This window comes from Acanthaster planci, linkage group LG02 (genome assembly GCF_054643075.1).
Source record: "Acanthaster planci isolate LZ-2023a linkage group LG02, COTS_SCS, whole genome shotgun sequence".
Classification (NCBI taxonomy): domain Eukaryota; kingdom Metazoa; phylum Echinodermata; class Asteroidea; order Valvatida; family Acanthasteridae; genus Acanthaster; species Acanthaster planci.
In genome coordinates this window covers 31,831,017-31,849,779 of record NC_141778.1, presented here as the reverse complement: position 1 = coordinate 31,849,779, position 18,763 = coordinate 31,831,017, and the positions used below count along the sequence as shown (strand labels likewise).

General features: G+C 42.3%; 1 protein-coding gene across 2 annotated transcripts in view; it reads right to left on the bottom strand.

Moving 5' to 3' along the window:
* The window catches only part of LOC110976830 (extracellular matrix protein 3-like), a 100,728-nt gene that overhangs the window by 22,961 nt on the left and 59,004 nt on the right, over window positions 1-18,763 (bottom strand). For both annotated transcript variants that reach the window (XM_087129953.1, XM_022230439.2), the window contains exons 3-5: window positions 3,096-3,242; window positions 2,419-2,649; window positions 274-402 (exon numbers count right to left, since the gene is read on the bottom strand). In XM_087129953.1, coding sequence (XP_086986079.1) covers window positions 274-402; window positions 2,419-2,649; window positions 3,096-3,242 — 507 coding nt within the window. The remainder of the gene's footprint in view (window positions 1-273; window positions 403-2,418; window positions 2,650-3,095; window positions 3,243-18,763) is intronic.

The window sequence follows — 18,763 nt, the reverse complement described above, 5'->3', positions numbered from 1 at the left end:
ACTTCAGAAATAGGGCACATTACTTTTGCCAATTTGGTGCGTGGGGGAGTTGCTAGGAAATCCATGCCTATTATCTTGCAGCTCCAAAAAATATAAAACCTTGTGAATTGATTGTGCCAAAATTAATGTAATTCTTATGAAAAATCAATCCCCGTATCCCCCACAACTGTACTGAAAATTACACAAGGATAAATTTTGTTTGTACAAATGGGAACCTGGCAAACTCTCTTAAAATTTTAAGGCCATGCAGGACCAAAAGGCAGCATCTGGTACCTGGCATCGTTGAGCAGAGGACCATCATCTCCTCAGAAAGGTCACCACCTCGTCGGATTGGAATGAGCACCTCCCCAATGTCTTCATTGATAATGTAGGGGCTATCAGCATCGATGTACACATAGGATTCTGTATGTAGGAAAAGAAAAGGAAACTATCCGAGTCTATCTCTACAGCTGTAACTGATTTGGTTTTAAAATGCACCTAAATTCACTGCAGCACTTGATCAATGGATTATGCAGTCAAAAAATCTGAACTCTTCCAGTGTTTTGGTAAGAACCCCAATGGTGTTTCATCATTCGCTTTTCAAGCCTGCAAAATGTTGGCATCACATTCAACAATCGAAAAGCCATCTATTGAAAATCTCACTTCCAGTTCATTAGACGTGTCCACTTCAGGAGAATCTCTAGGAGCTCTGCCTTGCAGCACACTGTAATCACTAACAGCCTGTTTACAGGCTGCATTTTGTTCTGGTGTTTGCCCTGACTGCTTGATACAGTTACCCTCCTCTCTTGCCTGTTTACTTTATGCTGGGATCCCCAACAAATTCAAACACATTTCAAGGTGAAAACAAAATGGTTTGCTGAAGTATACAGCTAGGGTGAAAGTGCCGTTGACCTGTTGGAAGGCAGTGCACTATACAAATTTCAATATTTCTTTAACCACTTTTTCGGTATCTTTTCAGTCTTCAGAGTCCTTCCCTGCAGGGAAGGGGGACAAAGCTGATCAGGTGCATCAGTCTCTCAACAGTTTATTTTTCAACATCCACCACTCCAAAACAAGGTTGTTGTGTTTTTAAAAATCATTTGTGATGTACTGATCAAACGGCAAAATCAAAGTGGTTCAAAAAAAGAGAAAGGCTTCACTGTCTTGTTTGTACCTCCAAGCTTTCCTACATGATACCTCCTTCTAAATTGTCAGTTTTTATGGGGGGGAGGGGGTTCCATTGCATTGATGTCTGAGTGACAGTGCTGGGGGTTAACAACCCCAGGAGAACAGGCACAAAGGTTCTATGACCACAAGGGAGCATCTTTCTCCAGAGAACAAGGACCCACAATGCCTAAACAGACAACTGGCCTCCACCAACACCCAAATAGCTCCAAAAGTCAGGCTCCCATATTCTGACCATCCCATTATCTCTTTTCAGGCTTTTTCTCCCCTTCAGCCACCCTCCCATTTCCAATTCAGTGCCACTGTTTCTTTTTGACGCCCACCTAATCCCCTAGCTGCATTCACTCCAAAGGCGAGATCTGAATGCGAGTGAATTCAGCCATCCAGTCCTTCTATCACCAGTCCTGGTCAACGGCCCTAATCCTCCACCAAAATCTTCATTTAATTTCAGCTTCCAATGGGCTGATTGCTGCTGAGGAATGCTCTTAATAAGCCCAAAATAAATCCTTGATTTCTCTTGGTCGGCCTATACACTCAATCAATTACTCAACTAACATGCTGTTTGTCAAGCAAAATGCTGCTGTGAAGGCCTTCGCATTCAAACCAAAACATTAAAAAAGGAAGACAGTTACAAATGTAAAAAGGAAGAAGTTACACAAGAAGATCTTACTTAAAATACCAACACCTTTTCCCCCCAAGTGATTCATATTCTATGTAGAGGGAGGGTAAACTGTGCTCATTCTAAACTGTATATATCTGAAATTTTACTAGTGCTTAAAGTACTCCTTTATCTGGATGGATAACTTTTCTTCAATGCCTAAAGGATGCAATGTCCACAACTAAGAGCATAAAGAGTAACCCTTGCTGATCTGCTTCAAACTGGGAGGCCAATGAACAGACTATACCTTCATGTCAACACTTTAGCTCAAGAAATACTCAGAGCCATTAGAAGCAACTTACAGTGGCAATCTAAGAAAAAAATTCAAATCATACACAATATTGGTGAGCTTTTTTTCACCTGCTACTATGGCAAACTCTCAATACATTTTGCTTTTGGATTCACTTTGAAGATGTGGTTTCTTCTGTCATCTCTCATTTTTTGTTAAAACTATATATGTGCTGGGTTTTCAAACAAAAAGGCAAGACCATTAACGCGTACTTTCAATGGACTTTACTTCAAGTACAATCTTACAACATTTTTCAGGGTCTGTCATTTCTGGGAAAGAATTCTTTATGAAATCTGTGAGAGCTCACCGTCTTCAGAGTCCAAGATTTTGATCAGGGCACGGTCAGGGTACTCCAAGGCCCCCATGACTGCATCGTGCAGGATGACCTCAAACACCTCAGCTTGCTCGTACTTTTTGTCGTTGATGATGCGCACACGCCAGAAGCCCATCTCCTGTCCAGGGTTAAACTGAACCTGGCGAGCCGACTTGCCACGGAAGTCTTCATTGGTAATGGCTGTACCATCAACAGCCTTGATGCCTGGAGAAGGTGGGAGGGAGAGAAGTGAAGGCAAGAGTTGATTGATGAAGGGTTGCTATGGATACAGGATTGCACACTCCATCTGAATTCCTTGCACTTGACAGAGGAACATTTATTTCGCATTCTGGGTGACCTGAAAGTACAACACTGTTGGTGAACCAGGTTAACACGAGCACCAAAAACCTCAGCAGGAAGTTACCGGTGCAAACAGACTACCACACTTATATATAAGTCAAGTAGCTTGACACTGCTTAACCCATGATTTCAACAACTAAAAAGTTTAATTGTAATCCATTCAGATGCTTATTTCAAAAAGACTATAGAGCATTTTAAAAGATGTTCTGGTTTCTGAACTCACAAACACCAATAAATGCATATTCTAATAATTAAATCACATCTGCTGTTCGACAAGTTAATTCTGATGGAAGAGTAAAATGACTACTCACCAACAAACGAGGTCTCGCCCAGGTATCCACGTCGGATGAGTTTGAGCTCCAGTGCTTTGTCAGTCTCATTTACCTCATAGTACTCACGTTCCAAAGAGATCCAAGACCAGTTGAGACGGAAAGGCTGATTGGGCAACTCATTACCACCTGAAAAAATGCACCGAACAAGTACAGTGATTGGTTTAGAATTTGTTTCCATTCTGAATGACACTTGAATTCAACGAAGGGCATGAGTAAGTAAGCAATGCTTCACGCAATCTCATACTGGGGAGCAATATCATCCTATCTGACTAATAACTAATTCCCAGGGTATCCATTTATGACACTGTCTGTTCTACCTTCACTTTTGACTCCATGTTTGACTCGCTCTAATTTATTTTTGCATCCCCAGATAGCATTTCACATTACAAGCCCTGTTCCATTTAACAGCTGGTGCACTGTGGTGCTTTCAATCTCTCAAGCCTCCTCCAACCTTGACACACACACTCTATCTCACTCTCACAATCTCAAGTCTCTTAATGTGCCTTCATTCCATCTCAATCTGATGGCTGCCAAATTGTTTGACTTATTTTTCTACCACCTTTGAATATGTTGAACTCTTACCACCTCACCACCCATCCCTTTCTAGAAACACTTGTCTCATCGTTTGGCCCAACACAAACAAGTTCTTTCCCTTTCATCAACAGGATTCGGGGTGCAATAAAAATTACAATGGTTCCCCCTTTGAAGACACCTTAAAAATTCCACAAAGTTCTGTCTACAAGTGATTCGAAGTATTTGTCTAGAAGTTGGCACAGAGGTAAGAAATGGAATTCTGTAAAGCTATTTTGGACAGGCACCTCCATGCACATCACATGGCAAATTGACTCTCATTCGATAAACAACAATTAGTAACAACCTGGAGGGAAGAAGGGAGGGGATAGGGGTGAAGAGCTGTCTGCACCAAAACAAGTCCTCTTCAATTGTTTTTCTACAGTGTTGACAAGACCTGCATGCCCCTTGGTTCTAAAATTAGGTATTCAGTGCAAACTATTTACTCCTTTCAAAAAGACCTTTGAGGCAGTTTACACTTATTGGAAGGAGAGCAGGGGCTGAAGGGGGCAGGCAAAACCACAACCAGGCAACAGGGCCTGTTTACGTTATTCAGGTCTTGTGTTGTGTTGTGGCAACTTCAAAATTTGCGGTGGTAGGGAGGGCAGTCTTCAGTCTGAGCCGCCGAATTGAAAGCTGCTGGAGTTAAGCTTGGGTAATCATCTGAATGTTAAGACCCACCGGCTGAAAGCACTAGGACACATGAGCTGTGTACCTAGTGCCTTTGGGGGATTTTTTTGAGGGGGGGACAGGGGTTGTGTGCATTAACTAAAGAAGCAGGACAAACTCAGATGGGGAATGCATAACTCGGGAAAGAATAATGAGGTCCATCTTAAGATTGTGGCAATCACAGCTCCACAAATCCCTGCCTTAGACTGATCAGGTAGTAGGTCAGTTGCAGAAGGGGAACTGTCTCAGGGGTTGATGCAAAGAACTTCTCAACACAGCCAGAGGGCTACACTGCTGAATGGGAAAGCAAACAACTGCCATTCAGAAGCCCTGATCGCAACCATCATCAATCTCTGTTTAAGATTCTCTCTGCCTAGCTACCTACACAATGACATCCACTGGAGCCCTTTGTTGCATCTCAGGGAACTGGCACATCAACAAACAGACCAGAGTCTTTTTAATCGCTCTTTAAGCAACCACTCTGCCCTTGTTACCACAGGCTGCTGTATTCAACAAGAGACTGTTGGCACTAACACATTTCCATTAAGCGCTTATCTTTTTTAAACAATGACTTTATATTCCTTGTTGAGGGGGGACAAATTTTTACTTAACACTCACACCAAGTGGTTTGCAGAATTTTCCATGCTTTGTCTTTGTTAGCAGGAGTTGCCTTAAAGAGTGGAAGAGCTTACAAACAATTAAGACCAGTTTAACCCAAAGAGCTATCAGTCCATTTGGATTGTGTCTGCAGACTTTTTTCACACTTACGAGATAGCTGCATTTCCAAGTCAAAACAACTGAATTATCGTCATCCAAAACAACATCTTCGAGTTTACACAGATCTCCAACGTTCACTTTCAAGTTTGCCTCTTCAGTTATTAAGTGAGAACGGCAACTTTATGGAATATAACAAACAAAAGCTAAAAACCCTTAGAGGGACTGTTCAAAATTGTATTGCAATGATGCTCAATTTCTGCCAGTCTGACAGTTACTGCATCATTTGTAGTCCCCCCCTAAAGTTAATCGGTGTTAACAGTTATGACGTCCGCAACCTTAATCTTTACTCACGTCATTAACTCTTAACTATATACTATCACAGCCTGGCTTTAGAAGAGTCCAAATGCCAACAGGTGAGTGAAATGTACTGTATGTATACACAACTGTAAAATACGATAATACAAATTGCCAACATGCTGAATCACCACTTGTCAATACCCTGGGCATGTACATTTGTGCATGATGCCACGCCTTCTTTACTTTCCGATTTGACTGTGCTCACTGTGTGATGACAGCACAATGTAAACATTTGCATTTTCAAAAACTGCTCTGAGTGTCCATCTCATACAAGCACCCAGCTTAGGTTTCAATTTTCACACAGCTGTCAAAGCAGGAAATACCCCTTAGAATGTTGAGATGAATGCGAAATATCAGTGGAGAAAGAGTAACTCCATTTGTGCATCACATAATGCTCTGTACTGTAGAGGTTGGCTACACAGAGGGCTGCAGGAACTGCATGGAATGCCCTCAGACTGATGGAAATGATGGAATTCATGATGGAATTCATGATGGAAAGGGATCATTCATGATGAAAAGGCTCAACCGAAGAAACGATCTGCAGCTGCCTGTCCCAACTATTAGGCAACATGAACACAACATTGTGACAAAAAAGTGCATGTAGAGTACAGTGAAAGTACAGATTTAAGGCAGCATTATGTGATTCTGAATAAAAATGCAATTTTTATCATATTCCCTTTTCAAGTTTGCTATCAAGAGATTAGGAGGGGAATTTATCAGAATTGTAGCAACTATACCATCCCTCCTTTCCGAACTCATGGCTTCAAGCAAACAAACGTTTAATGAGACATGATCATGACGAAGTTTTGCGACCTATTTATTAGCTACCAATGCCTTGGGTTGGGACAATATTATATGCTCAATTCATTCTTTCGGCCTACAGCAGCACTGGTTGTGTTTGTTACACAGAGCCCCAGTTCATCATGCTAAGATCTCGCACAACAGCCTGCCTGGGGTGTGAGGTGTGAGGAAGACGGGGCCAGCCAGCAGACCAGCCTCATCCATCAACACTATGGTGCCATGACTGCCCTCACCTCATGAATCACTGTCACCTCCCTCCTTCACCTGCTTATCTCTTACAGCACCAAAGTTTGAGGATTGGAACAGTGGGATTCACTGGGCATCACCAAGAATTTTTTTGGGGGGGGATGTTAAACTTTTCTTTTCCAAGGAGGGGGGAACAAATCACTTATCAACAATGATTCGATAAACCAATTCCATTGGACAGGGGTCACTTTTGAGGCCTTTTTTCAACAAATTGTTGGGTTTATCTAGTTTCCTCTTTTCGTTTCTTTTGCACTCCTCTTTCTTTCCTCAACCCCCTTTCAATTCTAATTTTTTTTGGGGGGGGGAGTAAGTGCCCGCCCTATCCCCCCACAGCCATGTTCACTGAGGTAGCTGTCAGCTTCTGTCAAAAAACAGCCGAGGCACCAGACAAGACATGGACCTGGAAGACATGAAATTAAGATGTGACAGATATGAAAGATTTGGAATTACCGTTTGACTGAGCACTTTCAGAACATTTGTGGTATTTGAGTAAAAGTAGATTTGGTCAGGCAAAAATGTCCCAAAGAGCAAAATGAGCAATATGTGCTCATGGCAGAGCATGTTTTCCTGTGATTTTGGCTTATGCAACATCATTAGCTACCACTAATAATGGCAGAATAACATTGACGGCATCATGTGCATGTACCTGTTGTTGTCTGATGACTTTTTGATCTCATTTCATGGGGGGGGTCTTGAGAGAACCTAACATGTCAAGGACAACCTGCATAAGTGGGACATCATGGACCCTGGCAGGTGATGGGGACCAGTCATGTGTCACAGGTCTTCATTATCACTTCAAAGAAACTTGAAGAAATCCCACAGAATTTCCCCAGATGATTCAAGCTTTTAACCTTTTCATTGCTCTGTCAAAATATCTGACAAGTTATCTCATGTCCTGAGAGATAAGATCAACCGTCACAAATCATAAAATGTAACTTTTGTTGAAGTGTCTCGACCACCCCACAGTGATTTAAATTCCAGAGCCACTGACATCTGTCTAGAATTCTGGGGTGAGTTTCTCCTTCCTTGACAATGACCAAATACACATGGGACTTCGCTTCCCCACAGCTTGGGTGATTCACAAACTAGGTACATGGGCTTGAGATTTCCATATTTTCAAAGTGCATTGTTAATATCATTGCTAAAATGCGATCTTGGGGAATCTTGGGCCATGAGACAGGGAGGGGGAGAGGGTTGAGACTGGGATAGCTCACAGTCCAAGTTGATGTGAAATTGGTGGATGCCGTTTGGTTTGTCCAGGTCTTTGTAGACATCCTGCAGGTCTTGTCCAGTGAGCAGTACTTTGCCAGTTTGCCACTAGTATCCCAGATGAATTCCTTGACTTATGGGCAATCATATCACAATACCCCAGTCATATCCGGATGTTGCAGCCACTCTTGTTAGTTGGCCACAAAATACCCCCAGGGCCAGTTCTTGCTCTGAGGGGCTGCAACACAGTCAATCACCAATCCTAGATATTGATTTCTTGAGAAGTGCCTAGTTACAGATAACATCTCATGGGTTTCCCGCCTGCCCTCAAGAAGAGGGTCCTCCATTTCTTACCACAAAGGACTTCTAACCACTGTCCTGAGAGAAAGCTGGAGGAGATCCAATCATGACCTAGCTTCAGGCACAAACTTGCCAGGGCAACTGTTTATACTTAAAACACAATTTGCTAAGCAGGAGGAACTTTACACCACTTCTAATCTGCAAGAAACCCCTCTTGCCAGAAATGGGAACCTAAACTTCCAAGCTGATCAAACTCATTTGTCTGGGGCCAACAGGTGAGTGGAATCAATCAATGGGGAAAAAACTTGCTATATACAAATCTCCATGCCCTTCTGGATGTTGGAGATATGCGGCAGAACATGTACATAAATCTGAGTGTGGCCATCCTAGTAAGCTGCAACTCTTCATTTGATGCTCTGGGTGAACGCCTTGATATGTGCAACCTTTAACAACATGATTAGAAGCATGATCAGTGTGGCCCAGGGACACATTCTGATGCATAAACCTGTGTGGCTTCAGTATCATTTAAAGTCTGATATCTTCCACACATAAAATGTGAAGTCTAAAAATTGTACAAGAACTACTTAAAATCAGTATCTTGGTTTGAAGTCTCTATCCCAATACTGTAATTGTTGCATTTCCAGTTTTTGAAGATCAGGCAACCATACACAACTTTATCTGAACACTTTTCCAATGTATCACAGTCTGGTGCTGGTAGCTTGTCTTCTTGGAAGGGAAAACCCTGTAATCACAAAAGGACACCAGGGATACTCTTTTTACTGACTGACCACCAAGGACCAAGATGTCCTGGACACTTCACAGACAGACTGCACATGGGCCCAGATACTCCCTGGCCCACCACCGGAGTTTATTTGTAATATATTTATCTCTCTGTTGGATATTGTGGTAGGGTCCTCCATCACCCATGTGGTTTGCATGAAGGGACATCAGCAGGCTGAGGCACCCTGGCAGAGGGCCTGATTGGCACTGTGGCTATTTTCTTTGCAACTGTGGGAATTGGCCATTAATTGCTGGGATTTGAGGCCTGGCCTTGGAGTGGCCTGACAGAACCAATTTCCCCCGTTGCTGACTTGACACAACATTCACTTGTTTTTCAGTTTCATGACTGCTGTTACAACAGACCCAGGTACATGGGGATAATTGCGGAGGCCTTGCCCTGTAACCAACTTTGCCGAGTACCAAGTGCTTTTGTCCAGTTATTCACCAAAGGATAGTGAGTGGACTGTCAGGAAAATGAAAACCTAATAAAAGAGCAAGCTGTGGTTTGTTTTTTTGGTCTGATAATGGACAGGAGTGGTTATTTATGTATTTGGAGGGGTATGCCCAGCTCCCTGACTTGTCACTGTGCCCATCTGATAATCTGGGAAGGAGAGAACCATTGAACTAACAATCAAACATTTCCTGATGCTGGTGGGAGGTACACTTATGGCTGTGATAATCAAGGCTACCATGAAACCCTGCTGAAGTAATTCAGCTTTTATCTACCATGTTAAATGTCTTGGTGGGATTAAAGAAGCCATTTGCTTCCCATTTACTACAGCTTTGTTTCAAAAGGGTAAGGAAAAATGTGCAAATACATGTGGGCCAAATTCTAATTTACATCAAATTAACTTACTCTCAATGATTAATTCAATGCTCCATTGCAGGATGTTGCCCTTTTAAAATCCTTTTCAAATGTGGAAGGGGTACCTGATCCTCCAGGCAACAATTTACAAGGGGAAATGGGGTTGGTTTATTGGATGGCCCAGGGATGGTAGGACCCCAATCATTATTTCTCATCAGGAGGGCATCTCAAGGGGTAAGTCATCCTTGCCCAAAGGGAGGAAGGCCTGATGGTACCTTTGTCCCCTCCAATAAAAAAAAAGCATTTAAACGTTTGGACACTTCTACAGCAGCATTTTCTGAAAGATGATAAATTGCAGCCCTGTGAATAGGAATTGGGTGATTGGAATCTTGAAATGACAACAAAAGGGATCCAAAAGAAGTGGCAATGATGGATGTGGGGACAAACAGACATGATACTTCAGCAAACCAAAGTAAGATTTTGAACAGATCTGCACAACTTTTAAATTTCAATGGGCTGCATGTAAATATTGAGCGACAACAAACTCTTGGTTGTTGGGAATGATTTACGAGTCCTGTCACATGAGAGCAAGTTGATGTGCCCTGGCAAGGGGGAAGACAAAATGGCTTTGGGGGACAAATTCTTGACACTTCTTAGTGATCGATCACTACAGGATCACACCAGCCAAATGATCCAAGGAAATAATAGTCCCTTCTTCAATTTATGGGTTGGTTGGCCACAGCAAGCCTACATGTACCTGTGATTCAAGAGAACAATTGTAGAACTTTGATGCTTCTGCACTTTTTTAGGGGGGGATAGTCAGTGACCTGTTGTTTTCAGACAGGTCATTCTAATCCTAGTCAGTGATAGCACTACAGGACTGTAATACTAGTTTGTTATCCCATGAGCACCCTGTTATCCCATGCTTCTAAGCAGCATCTGCACATGGCATTTAATGACACAAGTTTCAAGCAAAAATCAATATGGTGTGCTGAACAAAGTGCAAGATCCCCCAATTATTTGGACAAGAGGGCTTAGGGAAACTTTCGTAACTTTGATTGGGGTCGATTCATTGAATAGCTTGTAATGACAAATAAACCTCTTGGACTTCCAGCTCCCCACTCTGCCACTACAGGCAGCAGACAGAGAGTCATTCACCCTGTGTGCATAGTGATAAAAATACACCAAATTCCACATTGATTTTTTTCTCCTTTGTTTTCCCCAACAACTTCAGTATCAATGTGGCTAACACAGAGGCTTTTGTTGGTGATGGTGTCTGGCACAGGTTTGACATCACCAGTTGAATTCATACAACCTGTAAGGATAAGCTTTACCCATCCACCAATCAATGATATTCTGATGGACAACTTAACACAGCCCATGCCTCAGAGTTCTTATCCACCTCAGAATTCCTTCATTTTAGAACTCACAAAAAGTCTACTTTGTATGGAGAAACTGTGATAATATACACCAAGTCTGACAACTGGTGAGAGCCAATTGTTTCTTGACACTGATGATCAGACACACTGGCTCCTATGTTATTAATGACCACTAAAGGAAAGTGTGGAAAACGTCCCAAGCACTGGGGCCTATGCAGGAAAAGTTCAGATCAATATGGGTCAATCAACAATGGGACAACAGATCCATCCGCTGTTTTCCCTATCCTGAAAGGCAAACAAAAGATCTTAAGTCTTTCAACCCACCTACACAATAGCAACTTCAAGACTCCCAGCATCTCCTGTCTGGCCTGCCAAGGATGCTGACCCCAATCTTTCATTACCAGGCCAATTTTGAAACTAATTGAACCATTCAAATTTAGTACACCAGGCACATCAAAGTAACCTTAATTGTCTTCTGGTTTTCAATAATGTGCCACCAGGGCTAGTTTCTTCAAGGGCAGCTGGTGGGGGAAATTTGAAACATATTGAGCGGGATTACGGTACGCAAAATCAATACAGTTTATCCCTTGTTTGATGCTCTTACTCCATGTCAGCAGGAGTCGCTCAATAAAATACAAGCCATGCTCTTTAAGGGAATGAAATAGTACAGCAATCAACACCTTGCACAGCACTGGAAGGACATAGCTATGACAAGAGGCTATACTGTTCTTTACCTCTAGGTTCCATTCCCTCTGCCAATTAAGTTCTGTCCTTAAGTTGGCTCCTTGAATGTCGTCTCTCCCTACCCCCACCCCCACCCCCAAAAATAGTATCATCTTGTAACTGTTACTTCCACCCCAGGAAACCTTGCTGAGCAGGTTCTGTCTGGAGGTCTTCAATTATCCTTATCATTTTTGGCACTTACATCTTCATCAGCAAACTCTCAAGCCACCAAGTCTGAACCCAAGAAACTTAGCATACAGTTACAGCTTCTTTGTTTTAGTTAAGCGTCACATTCCTAAAAACTGCAATCACTACAGGACACCTGTAGCTTTTCAGTATTTTGTGGGAGAGGGGGGACCATTTAATTAAAGCAGTTGAACTTGGTGACTTCTCTTCAGGCTGTTGTGTTTCACAAGGTGCACCCGCCAACAACTTGCTAGACAACAAACATCTCCCTTAGCAGACAGACTGGTCCCCCAAGGCAAGGTATCAGCACCACTTTCACTGTGCTCCCAAGTGGCATATATGCTTTGACCTCAAGCTGATGCTGTTATCACAAAAATGTCCAGCCAACTGATACTGTGATAAAACACAAAGGATCACTTATAATGAAAAGCAGGGTGCTTTCTTTGGAGTGATTTTAAAGTCGCAGCTGTAATATTATGTTAGTATGGTGTTCTGCCTGACTGCAAATGTAGTAATTTACATCAAAGCCTGTGCAAGCCTCCCCCAAAGAGGTCATTATTTGGAAAATTGATTTCCAAAAAATTTGATTAAATATGGAAGGGGGATTGGAACAAGGAGTAAGGTTGTGTCAAACAAAATCAGTCTTTTAAAGTGATCGGTTTTCTCTGGAGAATGTACCATTATGTCCAAAAAAGGGGGATCAACTGGACACTGGGACTTCTTACAGTGAATTGACGGGAAATGCCGGTGGCATTACGGGACAAAACAAGAACTAGTGCACTCTTCTACGCAGGACCAAAATTGGTTGATTGGTAAAATGGGCAGACTGGACCTCCAGAAAGAGAGACGGAATTAGTCTAAATGCAGTTGGGACTGATGGTAATTGGGCACAAATGGGCACTGGGGACAACAAGGTAAGTACATTCACATTTCTGGCAAAGTATCATGAGCAAGAAGCCGCAACTGGAGAGTACCAACTTGATGACCACATCTTCAGAAGCCATCATATGCCAACCACAACTGTGATTTGCAAAGCCAAAGTACATTTTTCAACGATGGGTTGGAAAATGTTAATCTTCCAAAAGCTATACAACCTGTTTTTGTAACAGGACAACAGCAGACAGTGTGCTCTTGGAAACTGAATGCCCCATAATTCCAGAATGAACAAAGCAGCACAGCTAATAGCTTCAGACTCAGAGATCCCCCATTTCCCAAGCCTCAAACTTTCAGAGTCAAACCAGTCTCATACACTGGAACAGCCACAAAGGGTTTCAGGCATGTAGAGAACCTATGATCAATAAGTCATCAAGAGTTCAATGCAGCCCAGGTAATGAGAGTACACCACAAACAGGAGTACAACATCAAATGAAGGATGCCACTTTGCAGTACTGTTTAATCATGATTAAGAGATTGAGTTCCATAATTTCAAAAGCAAAGGTGTAAAATAAGAGTCCGGTTTATGCATCTAAAGCTGATTACATTTACACAAAAGGACTCCTAATACCAAACTGTCAGTGTAACTTCATCCCAGCCAATTAATCTTAGAGACAGGTTTTCTAGGCTGACAAATTTGTGGCCAATCAATTGTGGGTTCAATGTATGGAATCACATTTCAGATAGGAAAGGAAAAGCCAGTAAATGCCCTGTGAGACAATGTGCCATTTCTGCTGACAAAGAGATCGAAGCAGCCGCTGCAGTCCAGACACTTTCAGAATGTTACCTGCAACATGACGTGTGCCCTGTGCAAATGAATGGGCTGACAGAAAAACTGTTGATACCCCTTCAACCTTAATACAACAAGGAGGCAATTTGAGAACACCAGCCTCCTGACTCCACTTAAATTTCTCCCCTGAAAGCTCCTTTTGTAAAAGTACAAACGAAATTACCTCTAAGCTCTATAGGCAGTTTTGGATTTCATCACCATTTAACTACCTGATTTTCCTCCTTTGATAATTGAGTTAACTACCTAGGGAAAGGCCTGAGGAATGCTGGGTTAAAAAGATGAACTTCTGAATTCTCAGAATGGTTTACCTGAACCGGAAAACAATACCCCTTTGTCTACAGAGAGGGAGGGAAACAGAAATCCAAACTACTCTGATTTTCTGGCCAGGACCAAAAATATTGTTCACTGCAATGGTCCTGGATGCATCTACAAAACCAAAATGCTAGAAGTAGTGATCCTTTCCTAAAAAAGTACAACATACCACTGTCACTTGATATTCTGCTTCTCAAAGTGGTAAGTTCTCAAATTTCCTTGTTCCAACTTTGTGATTTTATTTTCTTCAAATTTTAATTAGACAATTTGTTTCAACTTGGTGAAGCCATTGAAGACACAGGGGGCCGTTTTTTTTCCAATACACAAAATTACAATTTAACCTTTGTGGTTCACCCCTACCAAAATAAGGATATACTGGCCACTCCTACCCCGTTAAAAATGGCATGGGAAGATGGCAATGTCCATACTTGTCAGTTCTCAGTGAACTCCATCAGGGAAGGACAAATCCCAAAACTCCAGGGTCTGTCCATCCTAAGACATTCAAAACCTCTGGACCATGCTTCAGAAAGAATGGCAGGGGGGTCCAATTTCGTAATTATCACCCCAGGACATGTCATTGAATTTCAGCTATGGCCACTGACCTTACAGCAACAGCCTGCCAGAGAGAAACAGCTGACAATCCCCTGGCAAACCTCCCTCCCTCCCCCTTCAAGGCTCAGTAAGTATGGATTACAGGGGCCTCTCTGGCTAGCTGGAAGAACTTGTGTCTTTTCACAATGTTGCAATGGTTGTTACTATCATCCACCAACACAAGTTTCTTAAGGTGCTACTCAACTGCAAACAAAAGTTACTTCCTACATTCTTTAATACTGAACAAATAAAAAGAATCTACAAATACATGTACATCTTCCATGTTTACCTCTTTACTGATGATACTATCTAGCCTATGCTGGAAGTCTTAGTCCTTTTCTAGGTTCTTTGTAATCGTTTTGATCTTCCAGACAATTTATCAAAATTCTGACCTCAAAGATATAGCTAACCTGCTCAGAAATGACGTATTGGTTCCTATGGTTTCAAGTCCCCACCCTAGTCCCGGACATCAGCCCTATCAACTTCGGGAAAACCCGTCTAGCTCTGAGGCTGAAATCTTTAATGAATTCTTTACCTGGAATGCCCACCAAACAAAGGAAGGCACTTTTAATGGAAGCCAATAACAATTTTCCACACGGCACAATGGCCCAGCTTAGAAAGACAAGTTTCCGGGCTCAAGACAGGTGGAAATGACTCACAGGGCCTGGGCTCTTAAAGAGACGGGGATTGAGACAGACTAAATGTAGACCTCATAACCGCTATGCTGAATAAGCTTACATGTATACTTGCCTACAACTTGATAGTCTGAAAAACTCAGACGACTGTCTCCAAATTTAAAGAACATTATTTTGGTAAATGAGGTTGACAGACATGAATTCATGACTAGACATGCATTTTGGATATAGACAAACTGGTCCATGTTCTGTTCAGTTCAGTTCAAATCTTATTTTTACCAACACATATGCAGATGGACAGACAGAATTATTGAACATATAAAGTTGTGTACGGATGGATGCAATCAGTGGATATTAGAGGACACACAGCATAAAACCAACAAAATCAATGTCTACTTCAATGGCTAAGCATGTATGAGTTAGCATTTCTTTCCCTGAAGATGAAATCAGGTGTTTACATTTTACCACATGACCAAAGCAGACCTACGCCTACGCCTCGGGGGAGACAAACTCATCCCTCAATCCACAAGAAAGAAGAGAAAGGCAGAAGCCTTCATGTTCATCTTCTTGTCCCCTGAGCTCTCATACCTAACAAGGAAGTGTCAATTAGAATTCTAACCAAGCAGCTTAACCATGCACTTCTGAGGTTAAGATCCCCTTGTACTAAACTCTGTATCAGATCTCGCCAAGTCTAGACCGATTTAATGCCACCCCAAGAACACTCTTGCCTTATTTGCAAAAGTTAATTACGAGAGAAAATGAGCAACTGACCACTTCTTTTCTGTTTCTTCCCAACCTCCAATAGAGAAGAGACTGAGCTTTCATTTACATCATCCCTAAGGACAGTCAAAGGGAGAGAGATTAAAAGTCCTAAGGACTCACTCTAGATGAGGCTAATCCTGGGCCCCAAGCCAACCTGAAAGAGGAGTTAATTGCTGGGGAAATATGGAATTATCCTGGGCAAGTGACTTGGGCTTTGCCTGTGCTGGAACACCTGTATATGCTCCCATGCACACATTTGCTCAGGTGGACGCTTCAATGAAGATGACTCAATAAAGATGCATAAACAGACATCTTCTAAGGATACTGCTTCTTTTTGAAAGAAAAAGAGAAAGATTTAATATCTTTGGCTTCACCGAGTAAAGAGCCTCTTAACTAATTGGTCTTCATGGTCCAGGAGAACCCAGACACCAAACTTTCTTCCTTTCTCTTCTGTTTAGTCACAGGGGGGGGGTTAAAACCCAAAGCTGCCAAAGAATGCAAATTGTTATCTTTGGACAGGCGGGGGAAGACATAGATGTGTTGCCCGAGCACCTTTGCTCTCGGAACATTTAAGAAATCCGTCACGCCTTGGGCATCCAGGAGAGTTTACAAGGGGATTGGTGGAGGGGCCACAAAAGACGAGGAAACTGATCTTATAAATTCGCATGAGTGACCACATTCTCCTGTGGAGCTCCAGAGCAGGGTGCCTTTCTTTGAATTGCTAGAAAATGCCCCTGTTAAAAATTTAGCAAATCAATATGGCACACCATCGCTGCACTTTCCCCTTTTTTTGGCAATGCCATTTAACTGCAGTCATTGCCCTCTAGAATATGCAACAGCCTCATCATTTCAGCTTTTATTTCACTTAAGACACATTTCTGAAATTAAGAAAAACACACCCACACACAAAGAAGACTCCTCCCAGAAAAAAATTCTTCTAAGCATACAGCCTGAAATGGAAACCAAATCCCTTTAAGCATTCATTCCCCTGAGGCTGCGTATTTCCACCAGTGAACCCTTGATATGAGGTTCCCAGCTCATCTGTTTGGGGGGGGGGAGGCAGGCAGGCAGGCTTTTTCTCAGAGGAGCCTCTCAACCCTTCAGCTCTACATTCTCCTGGGGAACTGCCACTGATTTTCTCACATCATTTTCTCATTTTGAAAAGCCCAGCCGCTTAATTCCGCCATTTCAATTTGTCTGGTCCGAAACCCATTTTCTCTCCACCCCTGAACAACAACTGTGGGCAACTGAATCACTAACTCTAACTCACTGTTCATCTTTGTTACGTTTTCTTCACATCATGAATGACTTTTTGATGATTATGGAGGAAGGACATCAGAAGACTAGATAGTGGGTTTTTTTTCCACCCAATCTTGGCATCTTCCTTTAAGGAAACTTCAACACCTTATTCAATGGATGCAACAGGAAGTCTTGCAAGTGATTCAACAATGCAAAAACAGCACCAGTTGCATCACCATTTGCTGCCATCAATGTATGGCCATTTCAGGTGAGAGAAGGGAAAAGAAGAAAGAAAGTCAGCTAGCATGCTTTATGTTTGGTAGACAATGGTGTTGAATTATTAGTGTAGGTTTTGTCATGTCAGACCAGCTTGGAGACAGTCTGGTATGAGTGTGATGGGTCTTTTTTCCCCCTTCTTTTGATAAAATAAAACCACCGTCTGTACTTTTTTCTCTCCAAAGGCCAGGAAAGTGTCATGAATTGTCCAACAAACAGGCAAATGAAGGCATTCATCTCCATCGCCACTTAATGGGACAGATGGTGGAAATGGGTACAGTTGTCACGTGTAGGAGATAGAAGACAGTGAAGGACTTCAAATCTTAAATTGAATTTTGATATCAATCAACTGTTAAAAAGTACAATGGAGGGAAGGGGGTTACTCTTACATTGTATCATACTATGCATCAGACTTAAATTCACAACCAGAAATTTAATTTTCAAAAAGGTGCTACTTAGGATAATCCTCAAAATCCACTCTGTGGGAGTGCTGACCTTAATTATGAAACCAAATTGATAATTTAACAGTCCTCACTTTAAAACTGGGTGGAATTTATTGTCCAGCTGCATGATGGGACAGATTAAATGTGCCACAGTGGGCAAGCAAAAGTGCAGACTCCATCCCTGGGCCTAATCAGCCAGCTTTTGTGCTGGGGTTCCCTTCCTTGCAGTTTAATCCCTGAGATGCCGGCCAAGGAGCCAGGCTGGCGATCCCTCAAAGGCCTGTCAGGAAAGACTGGTTCCTGCCACATAATGCCTTTAATCTGGCCAAATGGGGACGGGTTTCCTGCCAGCAGGAAAATGAACTAGTCTCCCAAACTTCCCGAGCCAAGGTTGGGGCACAGATATCCAAACACAAGTCAAGGAACATGGACAACGTGTTCCCACCTTGGTATTGGCATGAAGTCTCAGAACGAGCACAAGTTGAGGTGTTTTGTTTGAAATGCTTTTTTCCAAGCATGATGCAAGCAGGCAAATCAAAAAAGGGGAAAAAGCAGGAGTTTCATGCATTGAAAGTCTTGTTGGTTGACTTGGTAAAATCTTAAGTAAACAGGCAAGTGTTAGCACCTGGGGGCCACTGGAATCACTATCACCTTGAATCACTGGCCTTAGCCTGGGGATTTAAGTCAATAACCTATTTGGCTTTAATGGTTGTCTAAAAGATAATGCAGGACTTCCAGATAATTAGGTCTGATGACACTAAAGGGTAAAAATAGCCCTTCTCCTTGGAGAGTTTGCAACCATTCGTTTGGCCCATCTGGTTTGCACTTATTACCCCCTGGAACTGCCCATAAAGCTTGAACAGATGAGACAATTCAATCAACCGGATACAATCCAATGAATCCAAACCTGCTTTTATGGTTCCC